This window comes from Lacerta agilis, chromosome 8, assembly GCF_009819535.1.
Source record: "Lacerta agilis isolate rLacAgi1 chromosome 8, rLacAgi1.pri, whole genome shotgun sequence".
NCBI lineage: Eukaryota > Metazoa > Chordata > Lepidosauria > Squamata > Lacertidae > Lacerta > Lacerta agilis.
The window spans coordinates 44,617,288-44,636,964 of record NC_046319.1 but is presented as its reverse complement, the minus strand read 5'-3'; the positions used below and the strand labels follow the sequence as shown (position 1 = coordinate 44,636,964).

Below are 19,677 nucleotides of genomic sequence, written 5' to 3'. Positions count from 1 at the left end.
AACCCCAATCTGATAGGAATTATCTCAAATTTAATCAGAAATGTTAACTGCCCAACATGTTTTTGATAATCCTCCTACTGGGGGCGAAATATGACTACTTATAATACTCCAACTGAGGATCAGACTAAATATGTGCATTTCTTTCTATCTTTCCTGCCATTATAGTTTTTCTCATAATGTTGTACATCAACATCCTTTGAGGCTGTAGCATCCCATTTAAGTACACCAAACAATGAATGTGTAGGGGATTGCTGCTACTTTCTGGTTCCTTGATGGAACATTTTAGTAGGCGTGTTCACTGAAGAAAGGTACAATCTGTCTCTACACATGTACAAGTGTTTATGTGGAAGAGTGTACACTTGTTGATTTGAGTACAAGTGTACTTGAGTACAGCTCCACTCTTGTGTTCACAGGTGTGCAGATTTTACATTCATTGAATGTTAAAAGTGAATAATTGTACAGTGGTACCTCGGGTTACAGACGCTTCAGGTTACAGATGCTTCAGGTTACAGACTCCGCTAACCCTGAAATAGTACCTCGGGTTAAGAACTTTGCTTCAGGATGAGAACAGAAATTGCGCAGTGGCGGCGCAGCGGCAGCGGGAGACCCCATTAGCTAAAGTGGTAACTCAGGTTAAGAACAGTTTCAGGGTAAGAACAGACCTCCAGAACGAATTTAGTTCTTGACCCAAGGTACCACTGTATGTATCCAGCTCAACTGTTTGTGAACACAAGTAGACAGATTGTACACTCATTGAATATAACATGTGAACCCCCTAGTAGCTATAATCATAGCTGATATAGAGATGTCTCCTCTGTTTTGAGCTCATTGTCTGCTTCTTGGCTATCTACTCAACACATGAATTCTTTCTTGAAGTTGGTCAGCAGGTGAATGGAGTGTTTGTAGCCAGTCTTGTGGTGGAGGGCAACAAAGTCGTCCAATCCAGTGTGTCCAGAAAAAGGCTTTTCAGAAGGAGGACATTGTGGCCCATGCTCTCTGCCCAGTAACCACACCAGCACAAATCCAGGCATGTAACCACCAAGACTGTCCACCAGAATGGAGTCCTGGCCCGTGGTCTCAGGTAAGGAAAAGAAAAGGCTAACATTATTTTGCACTTTATTTATTGTAGGTTAAGAACATAAGAGCCCTGCTGGATCTCCATCTTCTTGAGCATCCTGTTTCTAACAGTGGCCAGGAAGATGCTTCCATGAAGCTCACCAGAAGAGCAATGAAGGCAGTAGCCCTCCCCACTGCTGTCCCATAGTAATTGGTATCCATTCACCATAAGGGAAGACCTAACATTAGTCCAGAGTGGGGAACCTTTTATGGCCAGAGGCCAGACCTTTATTTCCTGACCCCTGCCAGGCCAAATTTGACAGATGGGTGAAGTCTGTGCACTTCAGTATCCTGATTGTTGGGACAGTGCTGGGATGTTCAAAATCCCTTTTGCAAACAGCATGCTGCTTTTTAAATATCCGAAACCTGGATCTTCAAAGAGCAGCAGGGTGCTGCTTGCAAAAGGGCTCTGCTCTTTGACCCTCTGGTGGGCTTGTTTGCTTACTCACCAAATCTCCCAAGACAGCACCAAAAGCAAGGTCTCTGAAAATTGATCTTAATTCCTGGGCCAGCAAGCATGGAAGCATGTCTAAAGAAGCTATGAAGAAGTGCTCCTACATATGTTACCTGCTTTCATGTTGTCAGGTGTGGTCACAGCCTCTCTATGCTCCATCCAGACAAGCAGGAGGTATTGTCAGAGTTCAATGACATATTCCAACCAGGGGGGAAAAACAACACTCAGGGTGCAAAGCAATACCATTGAGACAAGTGGCCTTGTGAGAATACTGAGGTCTAGATAGAAGGCTGGAGGGTTGCATTCAGCTCCTGATCCTCAAGTTGCCCACCTCTGTCTTAAGATGTTCAGTTGGAGTAGAGTGAAGAGGCATTTAGGGAAAGATATTTCTTATCTCATCAATGTGCACACATTAACCTCCCACCCCCCCACTAATCAGGCATCCAGTGTAACATGATTATTGGTAACACCCAGGATGACTGATGTCTTCTTCTTTTTGATAAGGTATCATTCCAAGCAGCTGAAAATCCTGGTACAGGCCTTGCACTTAGAAGTAGAGTTGGTAGCTTAGGGCCTTGGGCAAATTCCAATATATGCACACACCCCTGCTTCAGAAAGATGTGGGGTGTCTGAGAGCTTTTATTCTGAAGTGAAACACATATACTTGTAATGTTGCCAAGGGAGACATATCACATTTTTTTTTTAAGTGAATGTGCTGGTGCAAAAGCATTCTAATCTAAGGACTACATTGTAGCTGTGAGATCGCGAGAAAAATGACTTTTCTCTGTTCAACAAACATTATGGAAAATGCATGCATTTATTTTTTCCTGAACATGTTGCCTACCTAATAGTAGTACTGGGTTGTAGTGGTAATACTACTAGTAGTAGTAGGATTGTGGAGGCCATCTAATATATCCCCACCCTACTCAATGCAGGATTCAATTACGGTACATTCTTCCCTGGCACATGGCTGTCCAGCCTTTGCTTAAACATCTCCAGTGAAGGAGAGCCAAACAGCTTTTATCATTATTTTATCTCATAACATTTAGTCAAAAATTATGCAATTTACACTAATTACGGTAGTTTTACTCCTGCCTAATTAGAGAGAGCAATCTAGAATGGCGTGTTACAGTTTCACCCATTGAGAAATGGCTAGCAACAGCTGTTTCCTTTACTTCTCTTTCCTACATTGGATTGGGTTTAGGTTTCTGAAGGGTGGGGCCAGTGACCCTCCGCACAGTGTCATCCAAATGTGAGTCTCCTAAGAGTATGTTAGGACCCCTTGGGGACTTGCCATAGTGGTACTGGTGATTCTATATGGCAACCACTTTCCCCCCAAACAGAAGACAATGGCCAACTTCTGATACATTTTGGGGTGGCAGGTAACAAACAAACCAAACCATGTCTGGTAAGAGAATTTGGCGGTGTTTTTATTTGTTTGTATTAAGAAGAGAGTCATTGCCCAAACATGTTGGTTGCTGACATGCACCGGAAGGTGACAATTAAATGGATTACCTGAGCATTGTCCAAAGGCACTAGATGCAGCCAACATACTGTGGGATGGGGCACCACAAGCCTGGAACCACATGAATACTGCCTTGAATTCCACAGTGAATTCCAGGATGGGGTTGAGAACTGTTTTGTTTGTTGTCCTACTTTGGCATAGTAGTGTCTATTTAAAGTCTTTAACATCCAACTTTTTCAAACTCCCATAAAGTGTTCCAAAACTTGTGGAAGAGGACTTGCAAAACGTGATGTTGTCTGCAAAAGTGTAGGGCCTTCTACACTGAAAATCCTGCCGGAGAATATGTGCAGCAGTCAAACAAAGCCAGAAATGCAGCAGATGTGTGTGTTGGAACGGTGCCCCAAAAACGATCGTCTGCAATGGGTGATTTCTGCTTGGAGTGAGGTACAACAACCAGCATGCTCTACAGTGCTTAGATAGCCATAGGGTGATATTTGAAAATCTAGTGATGTTATATTCAAAGGAGTGTCAGGCTTCGTTGGTCAGACAATGTGTGTTGTTAATAATGCAAAAGTTAATAATGCCCCTTTGTCGCTGGACTTTATGAAGAAAAGTTTGTCTCCTTGCTTGGAGCTGTGAGGGGAGACAGTTGATGCAGGCCTACCTACTGTGGGGCATGTGGACCTATAACAGGGATGTATAATCATATTTTTTTCAGCCCAAGGGCCACCTTCTGACCCTCAAGATGCACAAAATGCTGAAAGAGGAAGCGGGAAAGAGAATCACACTTCCAATGTTTTCCTTCAGCTCTCTCTGTATATTTCAAGGGAGAAAAAACTAGCCACACTCACCGCCTCATGGCAAAGAGAATAGTGGGCTTAGTGGCTTTGTGGGCATCAGAGGAAGACCTGAAGGTTGCCATTGTGCCAATAGGCACTATTTTGATGGCCCCTAACTTAACTCTCCAAATGAAACTCCATTATCCAGGCAGTATCTTTAAAATAATTTTTCTGTGTGTACTTTTTTGTCGCCTGTTAGGAATAGTGGTGGTGGTGGGGCATTTGATTCAGTTTGTATTTAAAGGCAAAGTTTCCAAATCCACATTTTCCAAAACAACATGCAGACCTAAACAAGACATCCTTCAAAATTCACACTTCTCCACATTCTGCAATGCATTTCTCCATCCAAGGAATGCACTTGCTTACCTCGGAAATATTGTAGGTTCAATTCCAGACCACAACAATAAAGTTAGTACTGCAATAAAGTGAGTCACACACAGATTTTTTTTTTGTTTCCAAGTGCATATAAAAATTCTGTTTACATTATGCTGTGTGAAATACCATTATGTTGTTGTTGTTTTTGTAAAAAAAATGTACATACCTTGATTAACACATACTTTATGGCTAAAAATTCCTAACCATCATCTGAGCCTTCAGCTATATGTAATCTTTTTGCTGATGGAAGGTCATGCCTCAGCATTAATGTCTGCTTATGGATCAGGGTGGTTGCTGAAGGTCGGGGTGGATGTGACAGTTTCTTAAAATAAGAAGCTTGATGGCCACCCTGAGAAAGCACGCTTAGCCTTCCCCCAGGCCTCTCTGGCTACAGAGGTGGGTGGGCTTTAGCCCTAGCCAGTTCCACTGCGATGGCCAGAAGAGGGGAAGCAGGGTGGGGAACTTCCTTCCCCTGGAAATGGCTGGGCTGCCTGTTGCTGCACCCACATTGTCGTAAGGAGCAGCAGGAGGATGTGGGGCATAGGGTCCTGCAGCTTTACCACCAACCCAGCATCAGCAGCTGTTGCTCCTCTAGTCCTTCAATTTGTAAAAAATGCAATATCTGCAAAGTGCAATAAAGTGAGTCATGCCTGTATATAAAAATGCATATACCGGTGCAAAGCGTGCTTATAAATGCATATATTACTGAAAAATTACATATAAAAATGCATTATATTAGGGGAAATTGCTTGCAAAATATTAGGCAAAAGTGCATACAGCAAAGTGTATATTAGAAGAATTTCATACTAAAACACTGATGAGTTTTATGATGAAGTTTTTATTTTAAAAAGTGCAAATTGATGTGGAGAAAATTAGTCTGGAAAAATGAGAAAAGGAGAGAAACTGAAAGTGACATATTCTCCCTTTCCTACCCAAAGTGCTCTACCACCTGTGGCCCAGGTGTGAAGCGGCGAGAAATGCAGTGCAGCGAGAAAAGTATCAGTGGCAAACTGATCACTTTCCCACAGCGCCGTTGCCGGAACCTTATGAAGCCAAACATCGAACTGGAGGAAGGCTGCAACAGAGGAGCATGTTCTCTGCACCATTTATACCACAGGGTGTCAGGGTGGTATTCTTCACCTTGGCAACAGGTGAGAGAAGAGGCTTCATATGGAGATCTAAACCAGTCATTTCTACCATGTTTCATAATGTTTTTATCACCAAGTGCTTCTCTTTCTCTAGTTTAGGGAAAGGGGACTTTTTAAGCCTGAGGGCCACATCTCCCTCTAGGCAACCTTCTGGGGGGCCAAATGACAATTGTGAGTGTGGCAGAGGCAAATTAGGCAAACCAAAAATGCAAATCTTGCCTTTGCGCAATAGACTGGTTTCTTCAGCCTTGCACATCTCTTTCTATCCTCCATTCTGGCACAGACTGCCTGAATATTATCTGGCCCGATGCTTATGGCGCGATGAGTTCATGAGCCCTTGGGCTAGTAAGATTCACGCCAAACTTTTGCTTATTGGAATTTCGCCCTTAGAGATTCTGAATCAAGATCTAAGTACAGCAAAAAAGACCATCTCCCAAAGATCAGATGATATTGAGCTGCATTGCAATATTATGCTGGGCGGGGGTACATGCTCATCGAGATCTCTGGGCACCCCCAACTTCAAACACCTGCCTATCTATCAATTCTTTTATTGCTAGTCACCGTTTTGCTTTTATTAAAGCACGGTTTAATGTCTTCCCTTCAAATGTTCTTTTTCACAGATTTTCTGGGGGCCAAGTTTCAGTCTTATGTGCCTGTGATAACCGCTCGATTGAATCCTTGCACCATATAGTGGTTGTCTGCCCCTTGTATTCTGATGCCCGAAAGACTTTACTACTTCCATTAATTCAAAAATTACCAGGGTATTTGTAAGAGACTTGCCTTGCTCTTCTGTTGCAGGATACAGGCAAGCAAGGAAGCATTCTCAGCGTAGAGGAGCACATTCCAGTCAGGCAAAAACACTCAAGCAAAGCAGGGCTGGTGTGGGATGTGCCTCAGGAGAGTCCCGAGGGCCAGAGAGAAAGGTCTAGAAGCTGCATTTGGCCCCTAGACCTGTCCTTCTTCTTTGTTTTCCTGTCCATTGACAGTGTCACTGTGATTTGTACATCACTTAAGGAAGAAGAAGAGAAGCAACAGCACCATTTTGGTATAAGTGATTCATTTGTCTGGAAACCGCTAAGTGCTTTATATAACAATGTTTCTGCTGTTGCAGCTACAGTATGTTGCATTCCACCGTCTTTTCCATACCAATCTTCAGAGGGCTGCACTGTGGTTGAACCATTACAAATCTTTATGCACAATGTCCTTGGGGATCTACAGAGATTGTCTGGAATTCCTTAAATAGTGTGATTGATTACTGGATCAGTCTGTGTTTGTTTCCACAGTCTCTCAAACAAGCTTCTGTATTTTGGAACTTGCTTACTTTGTCAGTCCCATAACCCTAAGACAAGCATTTATTTGATAACATATACATGCAGCTTTTTAACTTTAAGCTTCATAATCAGATGAAAGTGTCTTGGGGACATGATCTTCATGGATAGTAGGGTTTTTTGAAAATAAAACCAGGGTATTTCAACCACACCGGGACCCCTCCCCCTTGAGAAGGTTAGCAGGCAAATTCCTAATACCTCTTAGCCATCCTGAGAGATAATTCAAAGCCAAGTGGCAAGGGGTCTTGCACAGCATTTAATTAGTGTTTTAAACCCTGATTTAACAAGCAGTCAGGAGTTGGGGAAGGAGATGCTTGCAGACTGCCTACATATTTCCTTCTTCTCCCATTCTCGCTGCCAGATTCTTCCCCACCTTTGACAGCCTTAGGTTGCGGGGGGGGGGGGGCGGCTGCTTTGACCCAGTATGACCTGAAGCAGCCTCAGCCCAACCCAGTCAAATCCCTGGCCAACCCTAATTGGCCTGATTTATTTTGAGATCTGGGATTTAGCTGGATCCAGTGCACAGCCTGACTAGAAATACAGACTCAAATGTGTAGACTTATCCAGGGAGAAAGTTCTACATGCAGGTTTTAACACTGAAAATACCCTACTCCTTGCTACCACCTTTGGATTTTTTTTCCTCAGCCTTTCAGGAATCAAGTGTCAAACGCATATGCTCCTTTGGTGGCTTTGTATATAAAGATTCATGTGAAAGAAGAGTAAATGGAAAGGAATTCAATGCTTGCAGCTCTGGAAGCCCCCATGGAAGTAAAATCTCTTATCCTTTCTGTCACTTTCAGTGCACGGTGACATGCGGTGGAGGAGTGCAGACACGGACTGTCCAGTGCCTTCGTCAGGGTCAACCAGCTGTGGGCTGCCTGCCTCAGCAGAAGCCTGCAATGTCAAGAGCCTGCAATACTAATTTCTGCCTTGCCCCTGAGAAGAAAGGTAAAGACTATCCCGCTGTTTAAAGTAAATGTGTAGCAGACTAAATCTCCCAAGCTTTGCCCCTTTCTGAGAGCTGATACATAAAGGCCAGTGATAACTGAATGGTTGAATTGTTTGACAAGACAATTCTGCCTGAGTAGTTGGCAAAGTAAGGCAAAATATGGGTAAAAACATATGGAAGACCTGCAGAACTAGGCATCACCTGTCTATGGTGGTCTGTTCCATGCAGGCCTCGTGGGAAGTTTCCTTATTCCCGATAAGACTTTGTCCACCTAGCCCAGTGTCATGTACTCTGAGCAGCAACTACCAAGGGAAACATTAGGAAATGGAATACTGCTCCACCTCGACATCAGCCAACCTGCCCTGGCATCTGCCTGCTTACTTACATCCAGCCCAGGAGATGGCACTGGCTGTCATCTTTCCCCTTCCTAGTCTCTGTATTGCCATTAAATAGCTAGGAGGGTGGGGGCAAACCTAGAATTATTTGGCTCTGTCTGTCATTGGCTCTGGCTCTACATGCTGTTGGTCTCTCTGCCTTCTGCCCCGCCACTCCCAATGGGCACCAGCCACCACTCGCAGCAGCTCTCCAAGGATGTAGACAGTGGTCTCTCCCAAGACCTGCTACTGTACTTTGTTATTTTAAATGGAGATGCAAAGGATTGAACCTGCGACCATCTGCACAAAAAGCCTGTGGTCCTGTTACAGAGTTGGAGTCCCTCCACAAGTCATAAAGTGAGTCGTTTTCATCTGTGAGGTAGACCTAAATCATTAGAATCAACTTAATCTTGGATGGTCAAAAGGGATGAACGAAGAAATCCTAGCCTGAAATTACTGCTTCCTTATTTATTCCTACCATTTTTATATAAAAACCCACAAACATTACAACTTATTTTTACAGAGTTCCAGAGGTTTTTGGGTGTGTGTGTGTAGATTTCTTCCCCTCCTTGAACTTCCAGGAATGGATCATTCCAAGAAGTTCCTGGGTCTAGTTTCATCCACCTTTATTTTTGCCCAATTAATACCAATAATAATATCCACTTTCTGTCCTGAGACGGTATTTTTTCCATTTCTCTTCCCCTAACTGGATTTCTTATCCAGTGTCTGTTACTCATTTCACTCCAGTCTCTTCCCTTCCCCCTCCCTGCAGCTGTAGAAGTCCTTCTGACTTTATTGTAACTAGGTCTTCAGGCTCTGGAGATCAATTATTTCTTCACCGTGCTGTAAGTCTCTGTCTCCACCAGCGAACACAGCCAGCTGTGCTGGAACTGCATTGAAGCCAATCACTCTCAATTACCCACCACATAGTTCCAGCTCTGTGAGTCATTGGGGAGAGATCATGAGAAAGAAATGAGCCTTTCAGGGAGAGTTAACATGCTTCCCTAGACAAGCTGGGTCTGCTCCTCTGTTCATCTCCCCCTTTCCTCATTTCCATCACTCAGCAGGGTACTGTAACTCAAAGCTCAGTGGTGGCTGGTGGGGCTGAAAGGCAGAGAGGCCAACAGTAGGTGGAGCCAGAAACAGGTAGAGCTATCTAATTCTTGGTTTGCTCCTATCCTTCTTCCTACTTAATGGCAACATAGAAATGAAGGAGGCAGAAGCTGACAGCCAGTGGCACCCCTTGGGTCAGATGTATGTAAGAAGGCAGACTTATGTGAATGATAGGGCTGGTAGATAGCAGGAAAACCTGTTCTTTATGCTGAATCAGAACAAATGGCAATGCAGATTTTTGGTGGATTGCTGTTTGTGCTGATTCAGTGGTAAATAATGGGTTCTCTTGAGGAAAGTGCCGGGGGGATGGGGGGGAAGGGACTCAGACATGGAGTTTTAAAGTACGGATCTATGCCTAGAAACATGGTACAAAAGGAAGTCTGGATGAGCCCTTAATGAAAATAGTTTTGGATAAGTAGAGATGTTGGACAATTCCAACAGACATAGAAATAGGAAACTACCTATTTTCATTTATTTGTTCCATGTCTGGAATGGAAATCAATCCAGGGAATACAAACAGTATTTGCCTTCGTTGTTGCTTTTAGACTGCAAATGATGCATAACTGGTTACTGCCCCCCTCCCCAAAACTATTTGCAATGTGTTTACTTTGCAATGAAATGAATGGGGTGGAATAATGTAATGGCAATATGATTAATTATAAAAATTACATAAATGAAGTAATTTTGCCGCATCAGATGGTGAGATGAATAACATAGGTTTTGGAAGAAGAACTTCAGTGGAATGGAAATGGTGTTGTGTGCAATGAATACAGGGCAAAACTGAAAAGGATGTATTCTTACATCCCTGTGGGCAAGACAATTGTTTGTTTTTGTCTCCAACACTTAGCCTTATAGGACAGGTTCATGTGGTCCTTACTGGATCCATGACTTTGACCAAAGCCATGACGAGGGAAATCTGTAGTAGCCAAGCCTCTTTCTGCTACTGACCTGTTCATGTCACAGGAGATCTTTGGGCCAATAGCTGACAGCCTATGTATTATGTCAATATGTGAGTGATTTTTTACAAATGAGAAGAGTCTCTTCTGTGCCATCAGGTTTAAGTCTTTCATCTGAAATAAAAAGGATGCGGATTAAAAGCCATGTCAATTTCCTGTACTATGAACTACTAGTTTTGAGGGCAAACTGGAAGGCTTTCCCATGTTCCAATAATAGCTGAACTCAGCAGTAAATCTTTCCCAAGTTTCACTTATGTTGCTTTAATGCTGCAATTTAAATTGTTAAGGAATGTATTTCTAAAGTAGCAACATGATTCATTGCTATTCACTTTTAGGTAAAGCATTAATCAGTTGCAGCCAAACTACAGAATGCTTCAGCTATGCAATATTTTAAACCAACTGATATTTGCTTTTTCAAAATGATAGTCTAAAAAAGGGGGTGGTGTTTCTTTTTTGGAGAACTTGGGCCATACTTCCAATGCGTGGAAGGACTCTTTTCTTTCTTCACCTTTCAACCAGGCACTCTGCAATGCACTTACTGATGTCTCAGTTTGCATATTTTCCTCCTCCTCCTCCTCCTCTTCATTACTATTTACTTTTGTGTCATGTCTTTTAGATTGGGAGCCTGAGGGGCAGGCATTGGCTTGTTTTTCTTTTTATCTGTAAGTTGCTCTAGGGGACTTTTGGCTCAAGAATGGAGTAAAAATAAATACATAATCTGAAATCCTCCTGCACCTCATAGACATTTGTCAGTTTGCTTCCCTCCCAGTGTGCTCCATGACATATGGACTACTCTAACAGACAGTAGGCTGTGGCTGCATATTCCATGTTGAGAGAGGAGAAAGGCATTGAATAGATTGGTGTACAGGAGAACTTCATGTAATAAGCGTAGCACAATGTGTCCAGCACATTAAGCAGCATGTCTCTAAGCAGATGTTCTGTGGCTGGAGTGGGGACTATTTTTCACACTGAGAGCCACATTCCTTTTTAACCTTAGGGGTTAGGGCCCATTGAACTGAATCTGTAAAGTCAGTCATGACTTAAGTCCCATGGGAACTAAGTGCAACAGTCTCATTCTGGATCAAGCTCAATAATATTACCAAAACTTAATTCACATATATGTGAAAGAGATTTCTTTGGCTGACTTTCTTGGGCATGAGATGTACTGAACAAGAGATTCTCCTTACAGGTGTTTTCATGTATCTGCATTTTGGTGGTTGGTTGGTTGGTTGGTTTTGGTAAGAAACCCATCACCTGCCCCACAGTTCTTGACATTCTCAGACAGAGAATGCATAAAATGCATAAGTCCTTGGAGATGGCTTACATGTATGAAACGAAGCAGCTAACAGGAGCATTCAGCTCATATTTGCATCAGTTGTATTCCTTCTGAAAAGAAAGCTAGCAGAAATTCACGATCCAGGCTTGCCATGAGTCTTGTATAATCACTGAAGCTTCTCTGCAATCCCGAGTCTTCAGTGTTAATGCAGATCACATGAACAGAGCAATCATGGGAGCAATTAGATGTCCATGTCATCAGCCAGTCCAGATGCATGAAGTGCCCCTGAGCATCAGTGTTCCTGAGACATACTGCAAAATACTAAATATTCTTGTCTGAAATTTCACCATTGCAGATGATCCTTCTTGTGTGGACTTCTTCACTTGGTGCCATCTGGTCCCCCAGCATGGTGTCTGCAATCACAAATTTTACGGCAAGCAATGCTGCAAATCGTGCACACGGAAGAACTGATGTTAATGGAGTCAGTCCAACACTTCAATGGCAAGAGCCTCCCTTCCAAGTTGATGGCAAACTTTTCTAGAAGGTCTTCCAGAACCACGAATGACCAATGGAAGAGACTTGGGTACTGTAGAACAAGATGTTCTATGGTACAGCTTTTAACCAAGGATTAGTACACAAGGACTGGACTTTTTCCAAACAGGGTATTTTTGAATGCTAGCAGATGGAGGCAACTTTTAGCCTTCTTTCTATTTGTCATTAACCCTACTCTGTTTAATTGTCTTATCTGATCTCCAAAGTGGAGTAGCACAGTCAGTATGGTGCTCATATTCTGCTCAGTGGTATGCACACAGAACCTGCAATGAGGCAATATCATTGTAATATGAAGAGATATATTGGCTATTTCAATGTTAGTTAGCATAGCCCTTCAAAACAAGCAGAAATTACGTTGGTGGCTGCTGAGATAATGTGTTGCTGTACATAACATAGGCATGATGTTATTCACAGTAAGCACATTTGCTGCACTATCAAGATAAAAGGTGCTTTTCTATTTCACTTGCTGCTGGGAAAGCAAGGCTTATATCATGGTAGAAGTTTAGTTTTCTTTTGTTCCCCATTTCACTTTGATTAGTAACTCAGTCATGGTTTACTAACCACTTGAGAGGCAGGCACTCCTTGAGATGCCCATCCAAGAGAACACAACAGGACTTTTCTTTAGAGCATCTTCATTTAGGGCATTGCTATGTAGTATGAGCAGACTAGCATTCTATTCTTCAAGTAACTCATGAAAGCCACACATTTGCTGTTAGGCATCGTTATCATCAGTGCTGAAACAAATGATCACCAGAATCCCATCAGCATCCAGAATATGCTAATTTAGATTTCAGTTTTGAACACTCAATACTCTTGGAGAACTTGCAGAAACTAGGTCTTTCACCTGCAAAACTTGAGTTTCCAGACATTACACCTAGAAGGAAAACTCAGCTGTTGCCAGCAAAGTATAAATGGTCTGCATGAAATTCATAAACCAGTTTCTGGAAACTCTGAAATTGCAAAATTAATCTTGGTGAATTCAAACAGGGTTCTAAATTTATACGGTTGTTTTTAGATTATAAAGTCAATAGATAAGAACAAATTGCACGATTCAATTCACTGGTTGATGTGCCAGTACAATATAAATGGCTTATGCAAATTGAGTCATTTATTTTCTCCTTGCCACCCCACCATTATTCCCTCATGTAAAATGCCACTCTGGAGGGTTTTCTGACCTCCTGGAGCCAATGCACAGTTTGTAAACAGGGAAAAGCTATTGGTGCCTTCTGCATGAACACGTGCCTTTGTTCATGTGGGACCCAAGCCTATGATCTGTGTTATTTGTTCTGGGTAGCTAGCCCAGAATAATCAAGCACCAACACAATTATTATTTTTTGCAGTGGTGCTGACATTTGTATGCTCAGAATGCAATGGAGCCAGGGCACACAGTGTCTTGGATGCCAAAACCGCAAACATGTAGAGGACAAAGCTATCACCTCTCTCTTTGACAAAACTTTAACAACTAAATAAATATTGTAACCTAATGAGTTTTTTTCCGAGGAATGGCCAAAAATGACATTTCCCTCTGTTTCCACCCAATTCCACAGTTTCATTTGATGAATGTAGTTCAGCTTCACTGATCCAAACTAAAAGTAGCCCCATCAGCAGCAATGCAGACAGTGGTCAGTTAAAAATAGGAGTTGCTTTTGCAAATGCTTAAATGAAACAAAACAAAATACATGTCTTCTCTGTGATTGGCTTAAGAAATGATTATTGGAACCATATCTTGGCTTCTAAATTCTCCATGTCTTGAATAATGAACGTTGTAAACTGATACTTTCTAGGGGACATTTTCCTCCCCCTGGCAAACTTTTGTTCTAGAAATGTGTCATTTTTTATTATTTGATGTAAAAATATTAATTTATTAATGCATAGCTCCCCCCTCTTTTTATTTTATCACTTGCTTCCCAAGTAAGTGGCAGCAACAGCAAAATAGTGTTACATAGAAGTATGGATTATGGTGTAAAAAGAAAGAAGCGCAAAGTATAAAGTGTACTATTTAATTATTTTATAAGTTTTATAAGAAAAATACTCTAACTGTTTCATTATGTTTGGTACACATACACATTTTGAATAAAACATGGAAGCTTGATGTACATTCAGAGCAATGTGAATGGCATTTCTGTTTCTGCATGCTTTTACAACTGCTGCCTTGCACATTCTCATGCCTGGCATATAGTTTTGACATCCTGGTTTACTGTAGCAATATGCGCCAACATTTAAAGGCTATGTGGATATATAGAAGGCTTCATTTTAGGCCTGATAGCTGCCTCATACCCTGCAACATATCTCTGATGAAAATAGGGGTGTCCTAAACAACAACATTATTATTATTATTATTATTATTATTATTATTATTATTATTATTATATCCCACCCATCTGACTAGGTTGCCTCTGGGTAGCTTCCAACATATATAAAATCATAATAAAACATTAAACATTTTTTTAAAAAACCTTCCCTATACAGAGCTGCCTTCTGATGTCTTCTAAAGGTTGCTTGGTTACTTATATCCTTGGCTTGGGGGTTGCTTAACTCCATACCCTCCAACCTCTCTCCGATGAAAATAGGGACGTCTTAAGGAAAAGTGGGACATTCTGGGATCAAATCAGAAACTGGGATGGCTTCTGTAAATCTGGGACTCCCTGGAAAATACATAATTCTTTAAAGAGGTCATGAACCCGGGCATGCAAAGCTGGTAACAAGCCAGAAGGGAAATGTAGGCTCTATTTCAATAAACTTTACCAAATATCTCCCTTTGCCTCTACTGGGGGACTTGGGGTAGGCCCCTTCAAAAGGGTAGGTGCATGCCAATTGTCCTACCTGCCCTCCACCCTCTGTTCTATCCTGGTCATGCAGGATAATTGTGTATTGGTATTATGGGTGCACTGTTTCTGGATAACGAAAAGCAGATTATTTCCAACATAATACCGTGTGGATCCACATTCTTTTGCAGTGCAAGGGCTGTAGGTGAAATGGAGATTAGAATGGGGATTGCATTTAGAATCTTGAAAAGCTCCAAATTCTTGGATGCAACTCAAGCCAAGCTTTTTTCCAGATTCCTTAATGCTACAATAAAACAGCCCACGATCTCAGATGTCAGGCTCTCAGTTCATCCATGCTGTTCTGGTTTCAGGTTTGGGACACCCATTGAATGAACTGGAAATTTATTCTGGATGTCGGACAACGAGAGGTATTAAATATATCTGTTAATATATATGTCTAGAGGCAAATTTAGAATGATTACTAGAATTTAAGTAGAAACACAGTCTCACCATAGTAGGGAAGGCTGCGACCAGGTGACCTGTGACCCTGACTGTTGACTAGCAACTACAAGGACCCTGTTCTCCCTTCTTGTGGTTCTTTATATTTAAACTGGTCTTGGAATGGACAGCCCTTCCAACAGAGGGCTGTCCTAGTAAAGCTGGACACATAGTAGCCCTACTTCCTTTACAGGTGGGGAACATTTTCAGCCTAAGAGCCACATTCCCTCCTGGCAAACCTTCTGGAGGCCACATGCCGGTGGTGGGTGAGGTATGAGGAAAAGGTCAGCAGAGCAAAAAATGTTTAACTTTGTACAGCAGACTCATTTATACTCACACTCACATACCCTTCTTTAATCTCCATCCAAAAAATAAAAAAGATATTATCACAGTTCAAGGACACAGACTAGCCAGGCAAAAAACAGTTGAGGAAGGTGCAAAGCAGGGCTGGTGAGGGGGTGTAGCTTAGAAGGGCATGTCACCAAGCAGAGTGTTTCAAGAGCCAGATTGAGATAATTTGGGGGCCACATTTGACTCCTGTGCTTGAGATTCCCCAACTGTGCTTTGCAGATCAACAGCGTTTTTATTCCAGCCCATATTTGGTGGTTTTGCATCATTACAGGAGGGCCCGTTCCTGTCTTCTCACCAGTGGTACTGTCAGGGCAAGACTGTAGGGTAAATTTCTAGTGCTCCACTCAGCAGAAAGAGCAGAAGGTTCCCCTAAGCACAGCAGAGCTGACTCACCATATTTTAAAGTAGGTGAAGTAATACACATTACCATCTAAAGAGCTCCCCACCCTAAGACCATGAAGTCCAGAGTCTAAAATTACCTAACAGCACCACTGCTTCTCTTCAGCCGCAGAAAGCCCTTCCCAAGCTTTGCTTCTGGTTGAACATTTTGTTTCTTGACCCAAGAACATTCTCAGGAAGCCACAGTTCTGGAAAGTCCTGCCCTTATTTTCCCTTCCTTGTTTAGCCTCCCACCACGTTGGTATATACGCAGAGGACTTTGTTCTATTGCATTCAATTGAAAGGTTATAATTTGGACTAAAGAAAAATGGCAATGTGAGCTAAACAAATTTAAACAATTTCACTAATCAGGGTTGCTTATCTAACCTTTCAAAGGAGTTTTTTTCTCTCCCAATGTTCCATCCCACTATGTGCAATTAGGCTAAAATAGTAGAAATGAACTGTTTAGCTTTCCCATATCATATTGTGTAGTCTAAGTTGATGGTAAAACAGTAATCACAAAAAACTGCAGATTTGGTTACCATTCCAGCCAAAGTAAAGGTAATACTAATTGCGTGGATAAGAACACATGAAGGCCCATCTAGTCCATCATTCTCTTCTCACAGTGGCCAGCCAGATGCCTGTGGGAAAGCCTCAAGCAGGGCATGAATTCAATAGCCGCCTTCTCACTTATGATTCCCAGAAACTGGTATTCAGAAGCATATTGTATCTGATGGTGTATTGTTATGGTCAGATAGATATGGATGGAGTAGGAAGAAATTGGTTAGTTATTTTCTCATCTTAATTATTGCCAAATGGCTGTAATAAGACAGTAAGAAGAGCTCTGCTGGATGAGGCCAAAGACCCACTCTGTTCTCACAGTGGTCAAACAGATGCTTATGGGAAGTTCACAAGCAGAACCTGAGCGCAACAGCACTCTCCCCATCTCCGGTCCCTAACAACTGGGATTCAGAGCCTCCATCAGCAAAGGTCAAACATAGCCATCATGGCTAGAAACCTCTGATACCCTCCATGAATTTGTCTCATCTTCTTTCAAAGCTATCCAAGATGGTGTCCCCTTCAACTTCCCGGGGTGGGGGAATTCCACAACTATGTGCTGCATGAAAAATACTTTCTAATGAAATGTGTCATGAATCTTCCAGCATACAGCTTCATCGGCTGTTCCTGAGTTCTAGTGTTTTGTTTAAGAGATGGAGAAATACCTTCTCAATCCACACCATGAATAATTTAAACACCTCTCCCCTCCTTGCATTTTCTATAAACGAAAAAGCCCCAAATGTTGTTACTTTTCTTCATAAAGGAGTTGCTCTATCCAGTTAATCATTCCCCCCCACCTTTTGCTGGACCTTTTCCAGCTCTACAATATCCTTCTTCAGGTGAGGTGACAAGTAGTGTGGCAGCTGATGTACATGCCTGTAGGATTTTGAGATGCATTTTTTTTTTTTAAGAGAGAGGGCACGGGGACATAGGAGTCACAGACCAGGCACTCCATCCCTTGACATGAGTGAAGTCTCATCACATTAGAGAATTTCCATCAAATTTTCCCCTGCATGCATACTGATTCCTGCTTACAACATGTCCTTTTGAAGGCTAACATTTTCATTAAAAGGATGTTTCAAGGAGGGAAATGTATATTACATTTCTTACATGGAAACTGTGGAGTTCCTCATAAGCCCAAAGAAAAACAAGTCAGAGTCAGAGAGAACCACATCCCATAAAAGAAATGAGACAACCACAATGAAAGGAGGTGAGTGGTTTGGCTAGAAGACGATGAAAAGGGCACATCTGGTGAACTGATGACTCTCCATGAAAGGAACATAGAATGATTCTTGTATTGCATGGTAAAATTATCTGACAGGCAAGTGGCCTTTAAGGCAAGACCTCTGGGTTATTGGACAGTTTGTTCCATTATCTGTGGCCTTGTGCTGTGATTGCTTGCCACCTCTTGAGAGGGGTTGGTCATCCAAAAAGGAATGCTTCAGGGGTTCACACTGATAAGTCAATAGGAATATTTCATGAATATCACTGCCAGTTGGGAAGCAGAGTAATATTTGGGGAAAGGAATCTAATTATAAATAGGGTCAGAGGACTCTAGGAAATAGCATCATGGGCTGGAAGGTGCCTGCTGGTCATAAGTTGTGAGGAGGAAATACATTCCCTGGTTCAGAGAATTCATAACTCACCCTATAAATTTAGCATCAGTTACTAAATTGTTATCAGTTTTGTTCAGGTATGATCACACTGCCAACTCTCACCATCTTTAAGGGGCATTTAAGAAACACAGAAAGCTGTCTTATATTGAATCAGAACATTTGTCTATCTAGTTCAGCTTAATGTACACTGACTAGCAGTGACTGTTCAAAGTCTGGCATAGGAAATGTGCAGCCTTACCTGGAAATGCTAGGGATTTAACCAAGGATCTTCTGCATTTAAGACAGATGCTTTTCCACTAGGCCATTCAGTACCCTCTAGGGCCAGATGATTCTTCTACCCTTGGAGAAGGTATTGATCACTGTGACTCCAAAGCTCAACAAGAAGTGACCTGACCATGGCAAAGGACAGGTTGTAAAATCGTGTGCTTTCAAAAAACTATCATGTCTAGATAGAGAAGACCAATTCTAGTTTGTGCTCTGCTATATGAGTTGGGCCAATGATATGTTGGGGCAATCCCATGGGCATCATGGCCTATACAAAGCTATGAGCTGTTGTCAGTCAAGTGGTCCTGACATGGATATGAAGATCTGCCAGGGCAATAAAGTCAAGTTTGGCTGCTAAGAACATAATCACAAAATCCCCATCTAGCTGAGCATCCTGTTCTCACAGTGGTCAACCAACCTATTGAAAGCCAGTAAGCAATATCTGAGTGCAAGAATTCTCTCCACAGTTGGGGTTCCCAGCAACTGGTATGCAGAGACATACTGCCTCCAGTTCTGAACATGCTTGTGTGTGGTAAAGATATCAATGTGCAAACACTGGATAAAGACCCTTGATGTGATCATGCATGGAATCACATCACGTGAATTAACCCTAATATGTAGAGTTCCTCAGACTGTCCATGATTGTTTGTGCATTCAAAGCATGTTCAAAGCAATCATTCTAAGAGCACAACTGCAGCTCCAAGGAGCATCTCATCTCAAGACATGAACCAGCAAGTTGTGTTTTTAGCAGCTGACACTGCACACGTGTGGAGTGGACAGTGACTGGTATTTTTAAAAACAAATTGTCATGTTGCTTTTGCCCAAGCATCACTGGTATCATTATTGAAACCCACCAGTGTTTAGTGGAAGTGCCACTGGTACACACAAAACCACACCCAGAGTCTCAGATTTCTTAAATATAGTTGTACTCAAAGAGTTCCTCTCACCACTTTGTTGGAGTTGGCTTCTTCTCTCCATTCCTAAAGTACTTTTAAAACACACACAAACACACACCAAAATTACATATCTATCAATGTGGCAAGTTATTTTTAAAGTTTCCAAGGATCTACTTCCTTAAGTAGATCACTTTTTCTTCTTGAGAGATGTTAACATCACACTGAGCTCTGTCTCCAGCTCTGAACCCTGGAACTGCATGATTGAAAAAGCTCTAAAGGCTTCAGTTCCTGCCATCCACAAAGGGGATGGCAGCAAACTAACCAGACTGCCAGGCTCCCCCAATACTAGCTAGCCAACACATTTATATATTTTTTTAAAAAGCTTGGATATGGGCAAGGTCTCAGT

The 19,677-nt window shown here is 42.1% G+C and overlaps 1 protein-coding gene across 3 annotated transcripts in view; it reads left to right on the top strand.

Moving 5' to 3' along the window:
- The window catches only part of ADAMTS18 (ADAM metallopeptidase with thrombospondin type 1 motif 18), a 98,245-nt gene extending 85,952 nt beyond the window's left edge, over nucleotides 1-12,293 (top strand). For all 3 annotated transcript variants that reach the window (XM_033157171.1, XM_033157170.1, XM_033157173.1), the window contains 5 exons: nucleotides 877-1,081; nucleotides 3,288-3,479; nucleotides 5,188-5,400; nucleotides 7,526-7,673; nucleotides 11,749-12,293. In XM_033157171.1, coding sequence (XP_033013062.1) covers nucleotides 877-1,081; nucleotides 3,288-3,479; nucleotides 5,188-5,400; nucleotides 7,526-7,673; nucleotides 11,749-11,864 — 874 coding nt within the window. In that variant the 3' untranslated portion in view covers nucleotides 11,865-12,293. The remainder of the gene's footprint in view (nucleotides 1-876; nucleotides 1,082-3,287; nucleotides 3,480-5,187; nucleotides 5,401-7,525; nucleotides 7,674-11,748) is intronic.
- Nucleotides 12,294-19,677: the final 7,384 nt, after the last annotated feature.